At 48.4% G+C, this 16,415-nt stretch overlaps 8 protein-coding genes across 8 annotated transcripts; 4 read left to right on the top strand and 4 right to left on the bottom strand.

Annotated features, from left to right (window-relative positions):
* Window positions 1-752: 752 nt before the first annotated feature.
* Window positions 753-1,904, bottom strand: BT62DRAFT_923388 (uncharacterized protein; the record flags this gene model as incomplete). Its single annotated transcript, XM_043184502.1, has 6 exons — window positions 753-1,001; window positions 1,052-1,093; window positions 1,172-1,258; window positions 1,339-1,452; window positions 1,479-1,522; window positions 1,628-1,904. The coding sequence occupies 6 exons, from the start codon at window positions 1,902-1,904 to the stop codon at window positions 753-755; spliced, it is 813 nt and encodes a 270-aa protein (XP_043034941.1).
* Window positions 1,905-2,023: 119 nt separating this feature from the next.
* On the top strand, window positions 2,024-2,692 carry BT62DRAFT_937208 (uncharacterized protein). The gene is made up of 4 exons (XM_043187270.1): window positions 2,024-2,360; window positions 2,409-2,424; window positions 2,475-2,539; window positions 2,601-2,692. The coding sequence occupies exon 1, from the start codon at window positions 2,091-2,093 to the stop codon at window positions 2,259-2,261; it is 171 nt and encodes a 56-aa protein (XP_043034940.1). The 5' UTR covers window positions 2,024-2,090; the 3' UTR covers window positions 2,262-2,360; window positions 2,409-2,424; window positions 2,475-2,539; window positions 2,601-2,692.
* Window positions 2,422-3,297, bottom strand: BT62DRAFT_488780 (uncharacterized protein). The gene is made up of 2 exons (XM_043181142.1): window positions 2,982-3,297; window positions 2,422-2,907 (listed from the first exon to the last, which is right to left on the bottom strand). The coding sequence occupies exons 1-2, from the start codon at window positions 3,046-3,048 to the stop codon at window positions 2,516-2,518; spliced, it is 459 nt and encodes a 152-aa protein (XP_043034939.1). The 5' UTR covers window positions 3,049-3,297; the 3' UTR covers window positions 2,422-2,515.
* On the top strand, window positions 3,271-4,080 carry BT62DRAFT_937206 (uncharacterized protein). Its single transcript, XM_043187269.1, has one exon. It carries the CDS (start codon window positions 3,325-3,327, stop codon window positions 3,580-3,582), a length of 258 nt encoding a protein of 85 aa, XP_043034938.1. The 5' UTR covers window positions 3,271-3,324; the 3' UTR covers window positions 3,583-4,080.
* Window positions 4,081-4,497: 417 nt separating this feature from the next.
* On the top strand, window positions 4,498-7,331 carry BT62DRAFT_937203 (aldehyde dehydrogenase). Its single transcript, XM_043187268.1, has 14 exons — window positions 4,498-5,042; window positions 5,101-5,114; window positions 5,169-5,245; window positions 5,299-5,422; window positions 5,476-5,579; window positions 5,631-5,681; window positions 5,731-5,760; window positions 5,812-5,871; window positions 5,921-6,017; window positions 6,076-6,286; window positions 6,348-6,522; window positions 6,585-6,774; window positions 6,831-7,038; window positions 7,092-7,331. Exons 1-14 carry the CDS (start codon window positions 4,924-4,926, stop codon window positions 7,138-7,140), a joined length of 1,509 nt encoding a protein of 502 aa, XP_043034937.1. The 5' UTR covers window positions 4,498-4,923; the 3' UTR covers window positions 7,141-7,331.
* Window positions 7,323-8,919, bottom strand: BT62DRAFT_908203 (P-loop containing nucleoside triphosphate hydrolase protein; the record flags this gene model as incomplete). The annotated part of the gene is made up of 2 exons (XM_043183697.1): window positions 7,323-8,125; window positions 8,181-8,919. 2 exons carry the CDS (start codon window positions 8,917-8,919, stop codon window positions 7,323-7,325), a joined length of 1,542 nt encoding a protein of 513 aa, XP_043034936.1.
* Window positions 8,920-10,142: 1,223 nt separating this feature from the next.
* Window positions 10,143-11,093, top strand: BT62DRAFT_1080166 (uncharacterized protein). The gene is made up of 4 exons (XM_043179558.1): window positions 10,143-10,552; window positions 10,605-10,629; window positions 10,683-10,802; window positions 10,854-11,093. The coding sequence occupies exons 1-4, from the start codon at window positions 10,470-10,472 to the stop codon at window positions 11,007-11,009; spliced, it is 384 nt and encodes a 127-aa protein (XP_043034935.1). The 5' UTR covers window positions 10,143-10,469; the 3' UTR covers window positions 11,010-11,093.
* Window positions 11,094-12,291: 1,198 nt separating this feature from the next.
* On the bottom strand, window positions 12,292-13,965 carry BT62DRAFT_908429 (aryl-alcohol dehydrogenase; the record flags this gene model as incomplete). The annotated part of the gene is made up of 12 exons (XM_043183709.1): window positions 12,292-12,371; window positions 12,421-12,477; window positions 12,532-12,631; window positions 12,773-12,856; window positions 12,907-13,007; window positions 13,059-13,073; window positions 13,140-13,215; window positions 13,277-13,381; window positions 13,432-13,536; window positions 13,583-13,672; window positions 13,728-13,764; window positions 13,814-13,965. 12 exons carry the CDS (start codon window positions 13,963-13,965, stop codon window positions 12,292-12,294), a joined length of 1,002 nt encoding a protein of 333 aa, XP_043034934.1.
* Window positions 13,966-16,415: the final 2,450 nt, after the last annotated feature.

The raw sequence follows: 16,415 nt of genomic DNA, 5'->3' as shown, positions 1-16,415 counted from the left end.
AGAAACGGAGAAAGGAGAAAAAAAAAACAAAGACGAGAAAAAGAGGGTAACGTCGTGGGATGGTGAACTGGCGCGATGCCGATGAGCAACGAACGACGGTCGCAGCGTTCACCGTCGTGGTTATTGAACAAGCCAGGGCCGCCTGTGGACGACGACTCCGAATTTGCTATTTATTTCACACGGTCTAGCACTTAGGAACAGAACTTAAAAAGAGTTCGAGGCCCAGTCGAAAGTTTAACGTTTAACCTGAATCGTCTTCAAATGTAACAATTTATGGAACTGTCAAAGTCAAAGATATGTGATATTTGGAAAAACCAACACATTCGTAATATCGTTTCGACAAACAGCAGATTACGCGTTGGATCCCGAACCTTACTTTAGTCACCTTCACCACAATATATGCCAGAAAGCGAGACACTACCATGGTGACAACGACCACCCCAAGACTGAGGGTTGCAGCATCTCCGTTCATATGATACATCTCAAGGACCTGCTCACCAGCACTAACCACACATGACTCATCAGATAGTTTTTGATCATCATCGCAAGAAAATATCTGCCCGCGGAAAGCAAGCGGCATGATATTCCGAATGACATGTCCCAAAGGGGACACTTGGTTAACGCCCTGGAGTAAAGCTGGCATGTCTGCACTCATCAGCCCTACAACAGACAAATAAGAATCCAAAGGAAGATATTACACAGACTTGTACACACCTGCCATAAAGATCATAAAGGATAAACGTTCATCACATTTAACGCCATAAGATATGCTCGTTGAATATCATATTGAAGATGGTTGGTTCCAAGAGACACCCCTGCATTGACCATACACAAAGCACCGAGAGTGACGATGAGAAACATGTCGACATAGTATACGAGAGGTTGATTGCGACAACTGCTAAAGCGGAGAACACGAAGCAGGCCACGACTTGCAAAGGTAACTCCAGGATAGTATACACCAAGAAAAAGCCTTCAATAGAGTATCCGTCGTCGCTGTATTCCTAAACATGACGAACAAGGCATTACATCACTTAAGAGCTGAATAACACACCTGGTAGAAGATACCCCTCTCCATCGGGTAGATAACCATGTTCTGGAGTACGCCTACAAAGTAAACTCTCCCAATTTCAGCCACTTCGCACGAAAGCTCGATCGACGGAGGTATACTCACTGGGAAGAATTCCCTGTATGCATCCGATACGATTTTGAATACTGACGTATCATGACTAGGCAGGGAAAAGAATAAGGCGGACATGATCTAAACAGAATGACCCATTATTTCATGAATCGATGACCAAAGTCTGCGGGATTCATAGTTGGAGGGCACTGAAGGCCCACCGAGTGCATATATTCCAGCATGCCCATGCCGCTAGCAGAGCCGGAGTATGCCACTTTCCCGTCTTTGGTTAGGAGAAGAACATTCCCGAAATGCTCGAACAATTCCGAAGAGCTCTGGTGAAGGACGGGTATTCACCCACAAGTTGCCGCAGCACGTCCATAATCGAGGTTGCCGTGAAGGAACCTGAAAGACATCAGAGAAGAGCTGTCTCGGATACGGGATCAAGTCACAACAAAACCCGAGGGTCTGTTAATACTTGCATCGCAATGCTGACCCTGCATTTCTCACCTCCCGAGATACCTTTCAACAACTGATTCCCAACCAGGGTATGAGCACAAGCACTCAGCCCCAGTTTCTTCATCACCTCGTCCGCTCTCTGCTGCTTTTTCTTCTTCGACAACCACAACCAACTCGGCAGTCTGAGAGCAACAGCAAACTCTATAAAGTTTCTTAGTCGGTGAGGTAGGGGAGAAGAGATTTGTCGTCTTGGGTCACATATGAGCCACAGAGCATGGATTGCATCACGGGTTGCCGAAGCGCCATTCGGTTTCATGTCTTCGTCCATTGCATAAGCTGTCGAGGACGTTGATCGTAGGCGACGTGCCATCATGTTCAACAATAACGATTACCACACCCCGAGGGTCCGAGAATAACATTGATCTTCCCAGGCTCGAACCGTGTATTGACGCCTTGTATTTATGCTAAGACACTGTCCTCCACGAATGCGTGCACGAAAGGAATAGTTCTCGAGATGCACTTGGACACCCTCTGTATCGGGATCGCGGGGAGTTTTCAATGTTTGCAGAGCAGTGTCTCTGTCGTCCTTTGGTTCAAAGATGGTCGAGCGCGGCTGAGGATTTTGGTGCTGACAGGAAATAAATGGAGGATAAGCATCTGCGCAAGAGAGGAGAAGGCTTTATAGGAACGATAAACCAGGTCTGGTGTGGGACAGCGAGCGATTCAGTGATAAAATCACCGCGGTAGGCGTTACAGTCAGGGCTGGAATGTGGGTCACCCAGGAGTCAGTCGAAGTTTCGGTCCTTGAATTTGTTATTCACCAGAGCTGTAGAACTTGGAACAAACAAGTCAGTCGAAAAGCATAGTGAGCACCCACAATCGCTTACCAGATGCGAAGTCCACTTTGTCCAGCGCAGATATACCGGAATAGAATTGGCTTTAAGAAGAAAACCGCATACATAGGTGTGTACTGCAAAGACCAAGTTTGTGATGAGCGTTGACATTGCGAAATCCTTCGATATAGAAACCGACAGCCCCGGAAACGTCAACGAAGCGTAGTGCACGAGTAGCATAATAAAGTAGTACAAGAATCGTGTCACCGGAGGAGTGAGTCCAATCATGAGATAGCTGATTCTTGAGAAGACGAAAGGAACAATAGTGTCCTCTAGGATGCCGTGCGCAATACGATGGCGGCAATACTTCCACCACCCCTTCACCATGTTCTCGATTGAAAAGCGGCATGTAGATACTGCTCGGTCGGTACACCTCGAATATGAAGACGAGATAGATGGGAGGGAAGGACGGTCTGTATACAAGCAACGAGAAATCTTCTGCGGTGTCGGCGCGAAGCCGAGATAAGCGGCGCTGCGGCAACACAGGGGAGAGAGACAATACGGCAACTCACCGGAACGATCCTGACCTTTATCGCATTCCGTGGTTTCTGTGTATCCGTAATGCATAAACCTTTTCATTCCTCACTGCGGGCGAGATAAATGAATATTTGGGTAGCAGACTGTCCTCTTCAATTGTAGTATCCCTTTCTTCACTGAGGGGAGTTTAGACTTTCCTTGCTCTTTCTGTCTTTTCTAAGCCGCAAAGTTCATGGCACCGGCTCCACGCTTCTTGCACGCTGCATAGTCATTCGAGTTCGAACAAGTGAGTGTTCTCAAGCTCAGGTCTATCTGGATCAGGACTTCCGCGCCATGCTAGCCTTCAAATGAGAAGACCGCTCAGTATCTTCCCAGGCAATGCGAATCCGTCTCTTGGTTCGAGGACAGTTGCTTTACAATGGTTCTCCTTCCCTTTCAAGTGTCTACGTCGCTCAAACCGACGTCTTCCTTCCCACATTAACTGTTCGCGAGACGCTTATGTATGTCACGGACCTCCGTCTGCCCGATTCGATCAGCCACGAGAAACGTCGTAATCTTGTCGAGGAGATCATCCTCAAGATCGGACTGAAGGAATGTGCAGATGCATCAGCCGGGGATGGGAACGGAGACGCCTGAGTCTCGGAGTCCAGCTCCTCGGTCTCGATGCAAGAAAGTGCGTATCGGCTTAGAGTCCTGCGAAGAAAGGACGGACGATCATCATGACGCTTCATCAATCTCGGTCGGAGATTTTCCTCCCCAGCTCGACGCGGTGATATTGCTCGCCCAAGGATATGTGTTGTATTCAGGTCCTGTCGCAGATGCCGTGCCATGGTTCGAACGGAGACTGTCGCCACCTGAGCTTCATGTTAACCCTGCTGATTATTTGATCAGTATCGCCGCTATCGACACCCGAACGAGGGAAGCCGAAAGCGTTGGTAGGGCTCGCGTGAATATGCTCGTTGCAGCGTGGAAGGAAGAGTCGGTGATGCGCTTTCGGCATACGAAACCTACAGTTCATCCTGGTACCGGGGGATTCCTATCCCCCGGTATTCACCCACGACCATCCCAAAGTACCGTTCACTCGAGTCGTACTTACTCTCGTCTCAAGGGCATCGAAATCAAATATCATGACCTATGGGGTGTTATGGCATCGTGGATCGAAGCCGTTTTGATAGGACCCATTGTAGGTTTGGTATTTTTACCACTACCCAATTCAATGGAATGCGTTCGGTCGCGCCAGGCACCATTTTATATCTCTATCGGCTTTCAAGGCAATAGGTCTCTATTCGTCTTTCTATGAGAAACTAGGCATAAACTAGATTTGGGGACTTCGAACTCATGAAACGGTTCCGAGAACGCCGCTCTCTTCACCGCTTGATAGCAAGCGCCCTTTGTGCGAGTATTATGCAGACGGCTGTAAACTACGTTTCAGTATTCGCCCCAAATAACTTTCTATTATCGCCAGATCTAACAGAGTTTCGGCTTAGCTTACGTAACTGCTCACTGAAGCTCGGGAAAGGTGAAAACGAACGTCCGACTCCAAGTGATGCCATATGCCTATGATCTTTCACATGTATCCCGTTGGCTTCCAGAAGGTGAGGGATGATAGCCATTTCAAGTGAGAGGAATGCTGGTACTGCGCTTTTTTCGCAGTTGCACGGCCTATATCGAGTTGGGAGTCGCCTCAAAAGTGGTCGACGAGCAACAACATTCACTGTGTTTGAGGTTTATATCACGGACGATATACATAAATGACGTTACGATAAGTCCTCTGTCAGCAACACTCGGCATCGGTTCCATACCTCAAATCCGCGTTTTTGCCGTGCCGTGGGTTGTTGGTGTCAGCCGGCTTAATAGTCTCTTTCTGATCTTCTCTTCTATGTTTAATTGACATTACGAATGGCGTTCGCCTGACTCCACCGTGCTTTATAAGAGTCGGGCCAACCTCAATGCCCACAACCTCTTCTGTCCCTAACCATGAGTCAAACTTTCAGCTACGATTTTGATACACCCACCTTCAAGGGCACCACCAAAGTCCACACTGGTCTCTTCATCAATGGAAAGTTTGTTGCCCCCGCCGAAGGCGGTTCTATCGAGTGAGTTTCTAGCTTATTTCCACCTGAATAATACCGACGGAAATGTTCCATTTTCTAGAGTTGTCAACCCAGGTATGCCGATCTCAGTCGGTTGGCTACGCCATTGTACCTAACGAGAAACTTAAGCCACCGGGAAAACAATTACATCCGTTGCTGCTGGTACGAAGAAAGACGTCGACCTCGCCGTCAAAGCAGCCAAGGAGGTGAGGAATGCCAGCGCGGAACGTTCAATAACCGCTCAACCATCATTGACTAGGCCTACAAGAAATCGTGGGGCCTCAAGTGTCCTGGTTCTGAACGGGGACGGCTCCTTTCTAAATTCGCAGATCTCGTGGAACAGCATATTGATGAATTGTCTGCCCTAGAGACATTGAATGTCGGTGCGTATCGTGCGTCTGTCTTGGAACCAACACACTCATTGATTTGTCCACAGGGAAACCATTCCTGGTCGCTAAAACCCTGGATGTTACCAGCGTGGTCGCCGTCCTGAGGTACTTTGCTGGCTGGGCAGACAAGATTCAGGGGAAAGTTATCGAAGTGAGATATTCAGCACGGCCCTGTGTACATGTACTCACCTTGTCTGACCAGACTAATGCAGATAAGCTAAGTTACACTCGCCACGAACCCTACGGCGTTGTGGTACGTGGTCGCATTCGGTCCGTCCAGCACACACTCATTTGCTGATCAGGGGCAAATCATACCCTGGAACTACCCTATGGTGATCCGATCCTTCGTGGTCTAGTACAAACTACACTGACACGTCAACTAGTTGATGGCGGCTTGGAAACTCGGCCCAGCGCTTGCTACTGGAAATACTGTCGTTCTGAAGGTATTCATCTTTTTTTTTAACTCGAGAACTGACCCTTATCTCTTTAAAGCCATCCGAAATAACACCATTAACTGCTCAACGTCTATCTGACTTCATCATCGAGGCAGGATTCCCACCCGGCGTTGTCAATATCGTAAATGGCTACGGTGAGAGGCTCTCTATGTCCCCAATTTCTTCAAAAGAAATTTACTGAATGCCATGTAGGTAACACAGTTGGCCAGGCAATCAGCGAACATCCGGACATCTCCAAGGTTGCTTTCACCGGAAGTACCGCCGTGGGAAGGAAGATCCAAGAAGCGTCAGCCAAATCGAACTTGAAAGCCGTCACTCTTGAGCTTGGAGGGAAGAGCCCGTGTATCATCTTCGACGATGCAGACATCGAACAAGCAGTGAAATGGGCGACCTTGGGTATTTTGTATGCCCATCCATTCTCCGGCTACACCATGTTGTTTTGCTAACTAAAGCATGGCTAATAGCTCTAATGCGGGTCAAATATGCGCAGCCTCGTCTCGAATCCTCCTCCAAGAAGGCATCTACGATGCCTTCGTTGAAAAATTCACCGCGGTCGCGAAGAGTCTGCAGCACGTAACGGGCGACCCCTTCCTCGCCGAGACCCAGCACGGACCTCAAGTCTCGCGGACACAATTTGAAGTAGGATGATCCCCTTAATCATGTATGGCGTCCAAGGAGCTTAACCCACGATATATATATAGCGCGTCATGAGCTACCTTCATTCAGCCAGGACGGACGGTGCTAAATTCCATATAGGCGGAGAGAAACATGGCATTGGAGAAGGGTTCTTCATCCAGCCGACTGTCTTCACGGGGGATAACCACATGAAGGCAGTCAAGGAGGAGATTTTCGGCCCCGTGGCTGCGCTGATCAAGTTCAAGACTGAGGAAGGTGAGAGAAAGAACAGTGCTATCAGAACTAAGAAGAATTGCTCATAATGAGCACAGAGGCGATCGAGTTGGCCAACGACTCATCCTACGGTCTAGCTGCGGCTGTTTTCTCAGAAAATTCAAGTCGGGCTCTCCGAGTGTCTCACCAGTTGGAGTCTGGTACTGCCTACGTCAACTGTTACGGTATCACAGAACCCGGCATGCCGTTTGGAGGCTACAAGCAGTCTGGCAATGGTAGGGAATGTGGCGAGTATGCCTTGAACATGTCCGTGTTCAATTTGTTAATGTTCATAATTGTGCAACTAACTCTTTCCTTAGGTACACAGAAGTCAAGGCTGTGCATGTCAACATCGGAATGAAGATCTAAGCGGAGAAAATATTCTTGTAAAGTATGTACACTACCAGACTGTATATTTGAAATCCATCGACTGGACGGAATCAGTGAGGTGTGGTGTAAGTATCGTTAGTTTTTGAGTGGAGTATTACTATACTACCTAGTGAATATGCAATACGTGAATTACCTAGATGTGTACATCTCAAATGACCAGCTTAAGCAGCCAAAGCACCGACCCGCTTTTTTAAATCTACCGCCCGACTACTTCCTCGCCCTTCAAGCTTTCCAAACACCACAACCTTGCCCTTCTCCCCTGCTCGACCGGAGCGGCCAGCCCGATGAAGAAAATCGATCATATTCCTCGGCTCATCCACGATGAAGACGTGCTTGATTTCCGGACTGAAATCCAACCCTCTTGAAAGCAACGAAGTCGTTATCATGACATGAGGTGTCTCGCTCGGATCCTCGGTACCGTCTTCCTTCGCGGCAACACTCTCATCTGACTTGACTTTAAGGAACCCGTCCAGATGATGGTTCGACCCCTTCCTTCTTGACTCCGCTGTCCCATCAATCGCGACAGTTTTAATATCTTTTCCTTCCAGATGTTGGCTGAGCAGTTGCACCTTGGTATTCTTGTTGCAGAATACCAAGATCTTCGACAGTTTCCCGGTTCGGGTGATACTATCTTCAGCCCACACCTTCCTGATGCGTTTTTCAATGTCGGCATTTTTGTTGGTGCCCGTCCAGCCAACGTACTCAGTCTGGAGCTTCTTGGGGAGGTGATGTACCGTCGGCGAGGCCAAACGAGTGTGAGAGGGATGATGAGTCTCGAGGTAGTTGCCGAGAGCACTAGGGATGGTAGCGCTACACAGGATGAGGTTGAATGGATAAGAAATCGGCTTCGGTTCTACACTCTCGGTCTTGAAGTTGAACTCGTCGGGGTAGTAAGGTACAGGTGATCCACGAGCGGCACTGACTTCGGAAAGCAAAAGACGCGTAGTTTCTTGGAAATCAGGATCTGGTTAAGAAAAAGTATTAGTACAACACTGATGACTCGTAAACATCCCACATACCGAACAGGACGTCGGCTTCATCAATAATCACCCATTCGACGTTAGCCAGACCCATCTCTGGAGCTGCACCCAGAGTGCCAGTGGGAACGACGCCAAGATCTCTGCCACGTCTAGGCTTCTTCTGGAATTCCTGATCTTCGACGTCTTCGCTGTTTTCCTCCTGAGCTTTTGGGGTCTCATTCCCGATCCTGCGCTCCCAGCCACGACCTTTGATCAACTCGAGCAACTTCATCGGCGTACCGACGACAACGTCTACCGGGAATCTCCCGCCAGGTCGCACCTGGAGATCTTGCGAGTGATTGCTGAATAACGCAGCATCAAGCTTCCCCTTCATCTGGGCAGCGCTTCCGCCTCCAAGACTCATCTTGTTATCCACGTTCGCCTGGCTAGCACAGAGTATTCTCAACTTGATCTCATGAATGAGATCTTTAGCGAATCCTGATAGTTGACGAGCCAGCTCGTGCGTCGGAGCGAGGACGAGGGCACGGGGGTTCAGAGGATGGGTGCTTTTTCGATGGATTTGCCCACTGAGCTCCGAAACTTTGAGGGATTGAAGAAGGGGCAGGAAGTAGGCTACCGATTTTCCAGACCCAGTTTCAGATGCGAGAAGGTATTCCTTCCATTTTCTGTTTGGATCGTATTCAGTCTCAAGCAGGTGCTGAAGACTAAGAGCCTGGATGGGTGTAGGCTGGGCACGAGTGCCCACAACTTCGGTGAGGCAGGAAAGGAGACCAGGCATAAGGGGAAAGGATGCGAAGGATGGGGGAGATGAAGAAGATGAGGAAAACGACGCAGATGATTCTGCTGAAGGAGCCTTCCGAACCTCCACGGCTTTTGCCAAGCGCTTCAAGTACGGAGTCGCCGACCTGTACGAGGTGTTACCACGTGGACCTGATGACTCGTTTGAGAGAGAGGATCCCTCATCCAAAAACTCGTTTCTGGCGCCCGAGATATGTGAGGATTGTTTTTCAGAAGGTCGGAATCTAGGAGAGGGGCTGGGCCTTGTTGGCGATATCCATGTCGGTTTTTGTGAAAACTCCTGCACCGGTTTTCTGCTGTCTGCATTCCTCGTGTATGAGACGCTGCCTTCGTCCCCATACCTGGGAGAATCATAGGAATCGAACCGCGGCGCAGGTCCTCTGCGACCCCGGTTCATCGAAGAAGAAAAGGGATCGTTTCGGTGATCTCTTCGGTTGAAGGTATGATTAGGTGGCCTCCGACGGTCCTCAGAGCTCATCAAGGAGGGAGGTATAACTGTTGGCGCTGAAGATGAATCAACCCTCCTTTGTGTCCCCATATTGGCCAGGTAAGGAGACGGTGAGTTGTACGCCTTCCTCCCCAACGCATTGAGCATATTCCCTCGCTCGTCCCGATATCCAGGAAGCTCATGCCAACGGCCCTTGCGTTTCTTTAAATCCTGCGAACTGTCGTGGCGACGAAACGACATGGTGCTACGAGCGTCATTATCTTGCTTTTCTAAGTCGATTTCGGAGTGCGGCAACTCGTCGCGCTGGAACGCATTCTTGACCTTTTCCAGAGACATAGCAGTAGCTCTCCCTCCACCGCCGCCACCGCGACGACGAGCCTGCTTTTTTCGACGACCGCTGCGATATCCATTAATACGACCATTTGTAAAGAAACATGTCCACGAACTCTTCGACCATCGCTGAAGCATGGAACATTCTCAGCACCTGTATGCGGCACGCGTTCGACCCCGAAAGGACTTCATTGCCGATTGGCAGAAGCCCAGCCATCCCTACGGTTTACTTCAGAGTAATTCAGCGATGGTATGGAAACCACCAAAATGATTGTAAAGTCTACCGTTGCCAACACCGATTTCTGCCAGGAGAAAGAGGAAGAGGAAAAAACTGTAACGCTTGTCACATATCACGCAGCATTATCGGACCGAAAGGACGGCAGGCCTAGGCCCTTGCAATGGCGACTCTGCTTTATCCCCTTTCACCAGCTTCTGGTACTTGTGCGAATTGTCAACGAGGATCCCTGTTTCTCATTCTTTTGCCTGGGATTCTGTAAATATATTTCGAGGAACTTTTCTCTTCACTGGCCGTCACGTCGGTCCTCTGTCGCTCATGCAGATTCTCAGGTCGCTCTTCTCCTACCCTTGTGAAGACTCAGCACTCAGTCTGGGTTGCTTTTCGACTCTGTATTTATCTGGCTCACGAATGACACGTTCGCGACCTTAAAGTGGGTCGGCCCCACTGCTGACGTCAATGCTGATCCACATAAAAGGACGTCAACTACTGTCCTTGAGCTTGAACACCGACCATCATGTACTCAGTCATTTTGTCCGTGCTCAAGAAAGGTGCAAGAGCACCAACCCGCGCGCTCTTGGGAGCAACACGAAACTCTAGGTTAGTTTCATCGTTTCCTAGACCAAGACCCGCTTTTGATATTCCGCTTCAGTTCAGTGCATAGCAACGATCCAGTGGTATGTCCCGTCTCCTTCGCCTCGTCGGGACTTTGGGTCTGAACCTTCTAAAGATTATCGAAAGAGAGAAACAGAAGAGCCTGGCAAAAAGCAGATACCAGACGTCCGCTCCTATCGACAACGCGGAAGGATGGAACGAGTTCCTCGCGACTCATTCTGAATTGGCGGTCAAGGTGTGTTATATCTAAAAGCGTATCTTGTCTCGTTTGGATAATAGTATTTAGGCGGACCGTCATACTGTGTCTTCCACGGCAGACCTTCAGGAGAAAACCGTGTTGCATATCTGTAGCGCCCGTCAAGAAGATGGAGACTTTTCAGCTCAGGATGCAAAGGCGGCACTTGGAGAGAATGGCCGTTCTATTGATCGTGCGGGGAAGTAAATATGAATTTGAAAGCACCATAAAGCATTAGACGTTTTGTACTTGTAATCTGGGCCGCACAGGCCTTGCAAATGACAAGAAGTTCAAACAGATTCATTCCATGTTATATACCAGTTGTATCTCAAAACATTCGTAGGAAAAGGTGGGGATTCAGACGCATATGTGGTGGTTAGGTCTCATCTACTTCCAAGGTCGGCATGACGAATTTCGTCATGCGTTCAACATCTATATGTGCTCACCTTCTTTTCACGACCTCTTTCAAAGCGCTCGGAATTGGAGATTTTACCAACGGCCGTCTGACCGTCGCCTAAGAAAAACAATAGTGCCCTGGAAAATTAGATGAAAGAGTAATATATACCCTCATAGGCAGAGGCTTGAGACAAGGTAGCCGCTTCGGTAGTATTACCGTAGCCAGTGCCGGTGGACTCGATAGGATCTAGCAGGTTCCTATCAGCTAAAGCAAAAATGGAAAATAGAAACTGCCTACCGCCCACTGGCATACTAGAGATAGCATCACGAGTGACTTGATGACCATGCTCGTCTTGAAAGTTCCTAGGATTGCTTCTGTAGTCTTCTTGTTGAGCCGGGGTTATCATAGTAGAGTCGACCATTGTAGCTTTGTCTCGGAGGCAAAAGTAGATGCCTTATATTGATGTCCCGTGGACATGATGACGTTCGTGTCTAAGACGTGCCTGATGGTTTCACCAAAAAAAATATTGCACCTTGTTACCCGCGAATTTGGATGTAAGCGGATTGGTGAAGGACTTATTCTATTTGAACGGGCTCAGCCAAAGATGGCCCAAGCCAAGGAGACCCACATATGCGGGTACTGTAGTATTGATGGCGATACTGCTAAGAGATAGTAATGCTTCTTGTAAGTTGGAAAGCGGTACCGGTCCGTGGAACGCAACTTCCAACGAGCATCAGTTGAGTCACAGAACTAAGTTTTTCCATTTTCACAGGGTTTGAGAAGTTATAAGGTTCAAGCTTCAAATTTATGACCGTGCCTCCCTTGACGTCGTACATGAAGTCATCTGGGCGGTCAGACATCAGGAGCTTTACGTGTTCGTCTGTTCGCTCTGTGATAGGCTCATCCTGACTCCTCGGTGAATTCTCCAATGCCGTTCTATCAATGTTGCTTCGGCGACAATCTTGAGAGTCTCGAGTCTTCATCCTAGAGCGTATAAGAGAGGTACATTGATCACTAATAGACAAACATGGAGATGATATACAATCACGCCTGCATCGTAGCCACTTCGAGAAAACAGCATTACGTGCTTCATTAATGACGAAGCCTTTGTGGACTATATGGTTCTTCCAGATACCGTATTTCATGGGGAGTAAGCATCACATCCAAGCCATCTATCAAAATTTTATACCCGGGAGGTCGAAGTGAATAGGACGAACGTACCAACAACTTCTAAAAGATTGTCAGTGGACGACACATTGACGACCAGGGCACAAACTCCTAAGTCACGGTCATCAGTAAACGATCTAATACAACGCTTCCGTTTGAATATACCTTCTCGGCTAATGGACCATGCAACGACGACTTGGGTCATGGTGATGTTTCTGCGGCGAGCAATCTCTTCTACCCTGATACAGAAAGATGTGTCAGGAGCCTGGGATTCAGGTAATCAAAGTAGAGGCTGACTCACCTCAAGATTATCATGTCATTCGACTCTAACTGGTTATCGGTAGTTCTTTGGGCGCAAATGAGTAGGTTGACGTACTTCCATACGGTGCACATACCTGGCATCGACAAGCCATTTGCGTTGCTGATGAAGAGGATGGACGACAGCACCACCAGCAAATGTGGACCAAGGTACGGAAGAAAGACCGAAATGCTGAGGCGAATATCAGATACGGCCAGAACTATTCTGTACACTGGACAAACCTTCAAGGTGGGGAACAACTCTTTTTCATCCTCGCGATAGAGGATATTGTAGTCGTTTTCTACCACGATAAACGCCGTCAAACAATTCTTGAGCGCGTAATCTCCAAATCCCGTTAGTATTCTTAGGATGCGCTTCTTGGGAAAGAGGGTACTTTGCATGATATGGACTGTACAAGAAAAGATGATGTCAGGGTGTAACCTTGACCTTGACATGGAAGAAAGAACGTGCATACATTGCCAGGCACGACAGGTCGATATTCCGATATATCGAACATAACCAGCTGTTACTACATCATGAAGGGCTTGCATCTAAAGCAGTTGGGTTCGGTATATCAGAGTCGATCGAACGGATGTATGTATGTCTCCTCACCGTCTCATGGATCGGGGTCTCGGAGTCAAACTCGTGGCAGTGAAGAACGTCGATATAATCCAGTTGCAGACGATCCAGGCTCTTCTGGACCGAATCAAATATGTGCTGAAGTATGGATGAGCACATCGTTTCAGGAAAAACTATGCCTATAGGACCTTGCGACTGAGCCCGTACTGGTTCACATATCCGTTATCATCGGCGAGCGCCGATGCTTGGCCAGTAATCCGTTCGTTCATGGATCGTGTTACTGGGTGAAAAACCTGTAACGATGTTACCCCCTTGCGAAACCGAATCAAAATCACCTACCTTTGTCATTACAACAATCTTCTCCCGTAACAAATCGTGCTGCTTAATGGCTTTCCCTAAGACGACTTCGGATTGTCCGTTGGAGTAAATCTAACGCATGCCGACGTCGGTTAGAGAAAAGGGCGAGCAAAAAAAATAATAATACATTAGCAGTATCAAAGGCGTTGATTCCGATATCGTAACTGGCAGAGAGCAAAATGAGCATTGGAAAAGAGGAAGACAATGGCGTACGCCGCTTTGATCTGCTTGATGCTCGCTTCTTCGTCTTGGACCCAGCTATACCAGTCGGAACTGCCATATACCGTGCAACCGAGGATAATCTTCGATACCTTTAGCCCAGATGATCCAAGGCGTACTGCAGACGGTTTGTGAGCCGGGATCATCTGAATAGCTTGGGACTTAACCGTAGGACATGTCTGTACTTGAAAGAGACATCATGAGCTGAGGGAAGTCCGGTAAGCAACCGGTTCGTCTTTATATCCTCTCGTGATGTGAGCCGTGACATGACTAGTGCTGGCTTTCGTTGGTAGGAGAGCCTGGCATACTGTAGACCCTAATACCTTGGCTTTAACCCTTGGATGCCCAGACAAGCACCATGATGCTTTCTAGCCGCCGCCTTGACGCTGCATTGGCCAAAGATGTATGACGCGACGACATCAGGTTGCATAGCACCACCGCATCCTCATTCTTCGCAGCTCTCCAGAGGTCTCGGGGACAACAAGAAAAGAAGGCTTAGTACGCAACTGAGATGTGACGGGACACAGTGGAATAGGGTGTTGTCCCAGCAAGAAGTAGGGTACCCTAACTTTCCCCAGATAACGCTGAACACCAAGAATTTCTTAGGCATTTTAGGGGTCGCGCGGATAATAGACACCAGACTCGACTTCACTGTCCAAGGAATATGGACACATGCCCCCTTCATGGATACTTGCACCAGACTCACTCCTGCGAATAGCAAAGATCAACAGTGGCGCGACGCGAGTTTAATCCGAGGTGGCCCTTTAGCTTAGCTGGGGTGTGTGTTAGTTGCAGCAACTTACAGCCCATCCGAAATTTTCCAGGGCTGCCGCCGAATCAGATCCAAGTCAGTTCAAGGTAAGGAAACGTACTGTGCTGAATCTTCGGATGTAGATTGAGGTGCAGAGCGTCGAGCACTGATGCTTGTAAGTTCTGCATTTCTCGGTACAATGCATCAAAGGTGCACCATCATGTACTCACATCGTTCTTGATACACCTCAGAGGTCCAGCGTATGCGGGCTACTTCTAGATAACAATGGCTATCTTGAGCGAGCTATAGTCTGGAGTGATGGGTACGTTCATTGTTCAGAGTAGACAAATGATTCACTCACGATATCTCCAGGCTAGGTAGTATTGACAAGGTTCAGAAGTTGAACCATGACGGACGTGTTTGAACGAAGATATTACCAACGACGATACGCTCGGATGGGCTGTCCAGTGCACTAGACCCATAAAATGGCAACTACCGTCGACCTCTTAAGTCGCCAATTGCTGTTGAACTGGAATGGTCGCTCCCAGAAAGGAGTTTCCGACTCGGGAGTGAACCGTTCGATAGCGACTCTTCTTCCGGGTTGTGATGATGACTATTCCAACAACCAAAGAATTTCTTGCCTTCTTGGCGTATCGAAAGAGGAGAGTCTAGTATTCTGAGCTAGCTGGGGAGCACGGCCTACGGCGCGGTACAAGAACAGCAGCAGCACTACACCACATACGTGCCGATCATTGAGCCAGCTAACCACAGCCTCAGTTGGGTCAAACCCGTACGATGCTTGATGTCCTCGGTCCCTGTAGATAACAAAGTCAATGCGCTTCGCATTGAAGAAGGGTCGTACCACTCACCAGCACCCGAATGTCAGTCTGGGCCTTCCCCTCCGCGCCAGACGTGACTCCAGTATCTCCAACCATCGTTGCGAGGTTCAGCGACATTCACGAGCTAGTGAGACGTGCATTAGAAAAAGCTGCATTGATGGCCCGGACGATGGGCTGGACTCCAGTAGCTGTTGTTCGTTGTGGTAGTCAACATTGAAAGGGCGTGACCCGGGGGTTGTCATCGAATTCGTCCCTTCTCACCGGTTCGAATTGCGTATGAACATCGCACGTTCTGATGGCTTGAATTTTCTTCGTGTCGCAGATCCTCATCATGACATCCTTCAGCGATAATGATGCTCAATTGCAACACTCAGCTGGATGCTCATGGACAACATCATGTTGCCACCAATACTGTGGTTCATTATTACCTTTGGTATAATGGTAGTCTCGAAATGGTATCCACAGAATCTCGAGGCTACACTGCAGCGCTGAAATGCATACACTACACAAACGTTCCTATGCTTTCCAGCTTCGAATGACCAAATCAACGTTTCGAACGTGGCACTGCATGCGGGAAAGGACGTATAACGTTGGGCGTTCCGCGAGTAGTATACACACTGCGTGCTTCAAGACCTAAATTATCAAGTACAGGCTGCCCTCTCCTTCGTTTGAAGAACTGAGTCAAGTCCTCACGGTGTGACCTTTAAATCTTCACTCTCATCCCCCATCTCGATAGCATATTCTGTCGACCAGTTCCCCGTGCCTTGCGCTTTCATTCATTCTCGTGGGTTAAGTGCCCATCCATGGCGACAAAATTGTGGGATAACGTCGAGACAAGCTAATCAAATAGAAAAAAAAACTGAAGTAAAGAACTGCATAGAAAAATGTATCATAAATAAATCAAACGTGAGTTTTCATAGCGAACCAAGCGTCTACTACGAAAATTCTTAACTTGCAATCTCAGGTTCAACGGTACAGAACCAGCTGCATACAAACTCGGGCGAAA

This window comes from Guyanagaster necrorhizus (assembly GCF_019112545.1).
Source record: "Guyanagaster necrorhizus MCA 3950 unplaced genomic scaffold BT62scaffold_38, whole genome shotgun sequence".
NCBI classification, from domain to species: Eukaryota; Fungi; Basidiomycota; class Agaricomycetes; order Agaricales; family Physalacriaceae; genus Guyanagaster; species Guyanagaster necrorhizus.
Note: the sequence above shows the minus strand (reverse complement) of the source record. Positions and strands in the feature narration are given on the sequence as shown.

Bases quoted from the DNA above. Each gene is read 5' to 3' on its own strand.
- BT62DRAFT_937206 (XM_043187269.1), top strand. From the start codon at position 3,325: ATGCGAATCCGTCTCTTGGTTCGAGGACAGTTGCTTTACAATGGTTCT.
- BT62DRAFT_937203 (XM_043187268.1), top strand. From the start codon at position 4,924: ATGAGTCAAACTTTCAGCTACGATTTTGATACACCCACCTTCAAGGGC. The intron at 5,423-5,475 runs GTGCGTATCGTG...ATTTGTCCACAG, and splicing joins CCTAGAGACATTGAATGTCG to GGAAACCATTCCTGGTCGCT. The intron at 6,287-6,347 runs GTATGCCCATCC...CATGGCTAATAG, and splicing joins TGGGCGACCTTGGGTATTTT to CTCTAATGCGGGTCAAATAT.
- BT62DRAFT_1080166 (XM_043179558.1), top strand. From the start codon at position 10,470: ATGTACTCAGTCATTTTGTCCGTGCTCAAGAAAGGTGCAAGAGCACCA. The intron at 10,553-10,604 runs GTTAGTTTCATC...ATTCCGCTTCAG, and splicing joins GGAGCAACACGAAACTCTAG to TTCAGTGCATAGCAACGATC. The intron at 10,630-10,682 runs GTATGTCCCGTC...AACCTTCTAAAG, and splicing joins TGCATAGCAACGATCCAGTG to ATTATCGAAAGAGAGAAACA.
- BT62DRAFT_937208 (XM_043187270.1), top strand. From the start codon at position 2,091: ATGCACTTGGACACCCTCTGTATCGGGATCGCGGGGAGTTTTCAATGT.
- BT62DRAFT_488780 (XM_043181142.1), bottom strand. From the start codon at position 3,048: ATGAAAAGGTTTATGCATTACGGATACACAGAAACCACGGAATGCGAT. The intron at 2,908-2,981 runs GTGAGTTGCCGT...CCGACACCGCAG, and splicing joins TAAAGGTCAGGATCGTTCCG to AAGATTTCTCGTTGCTTGTA.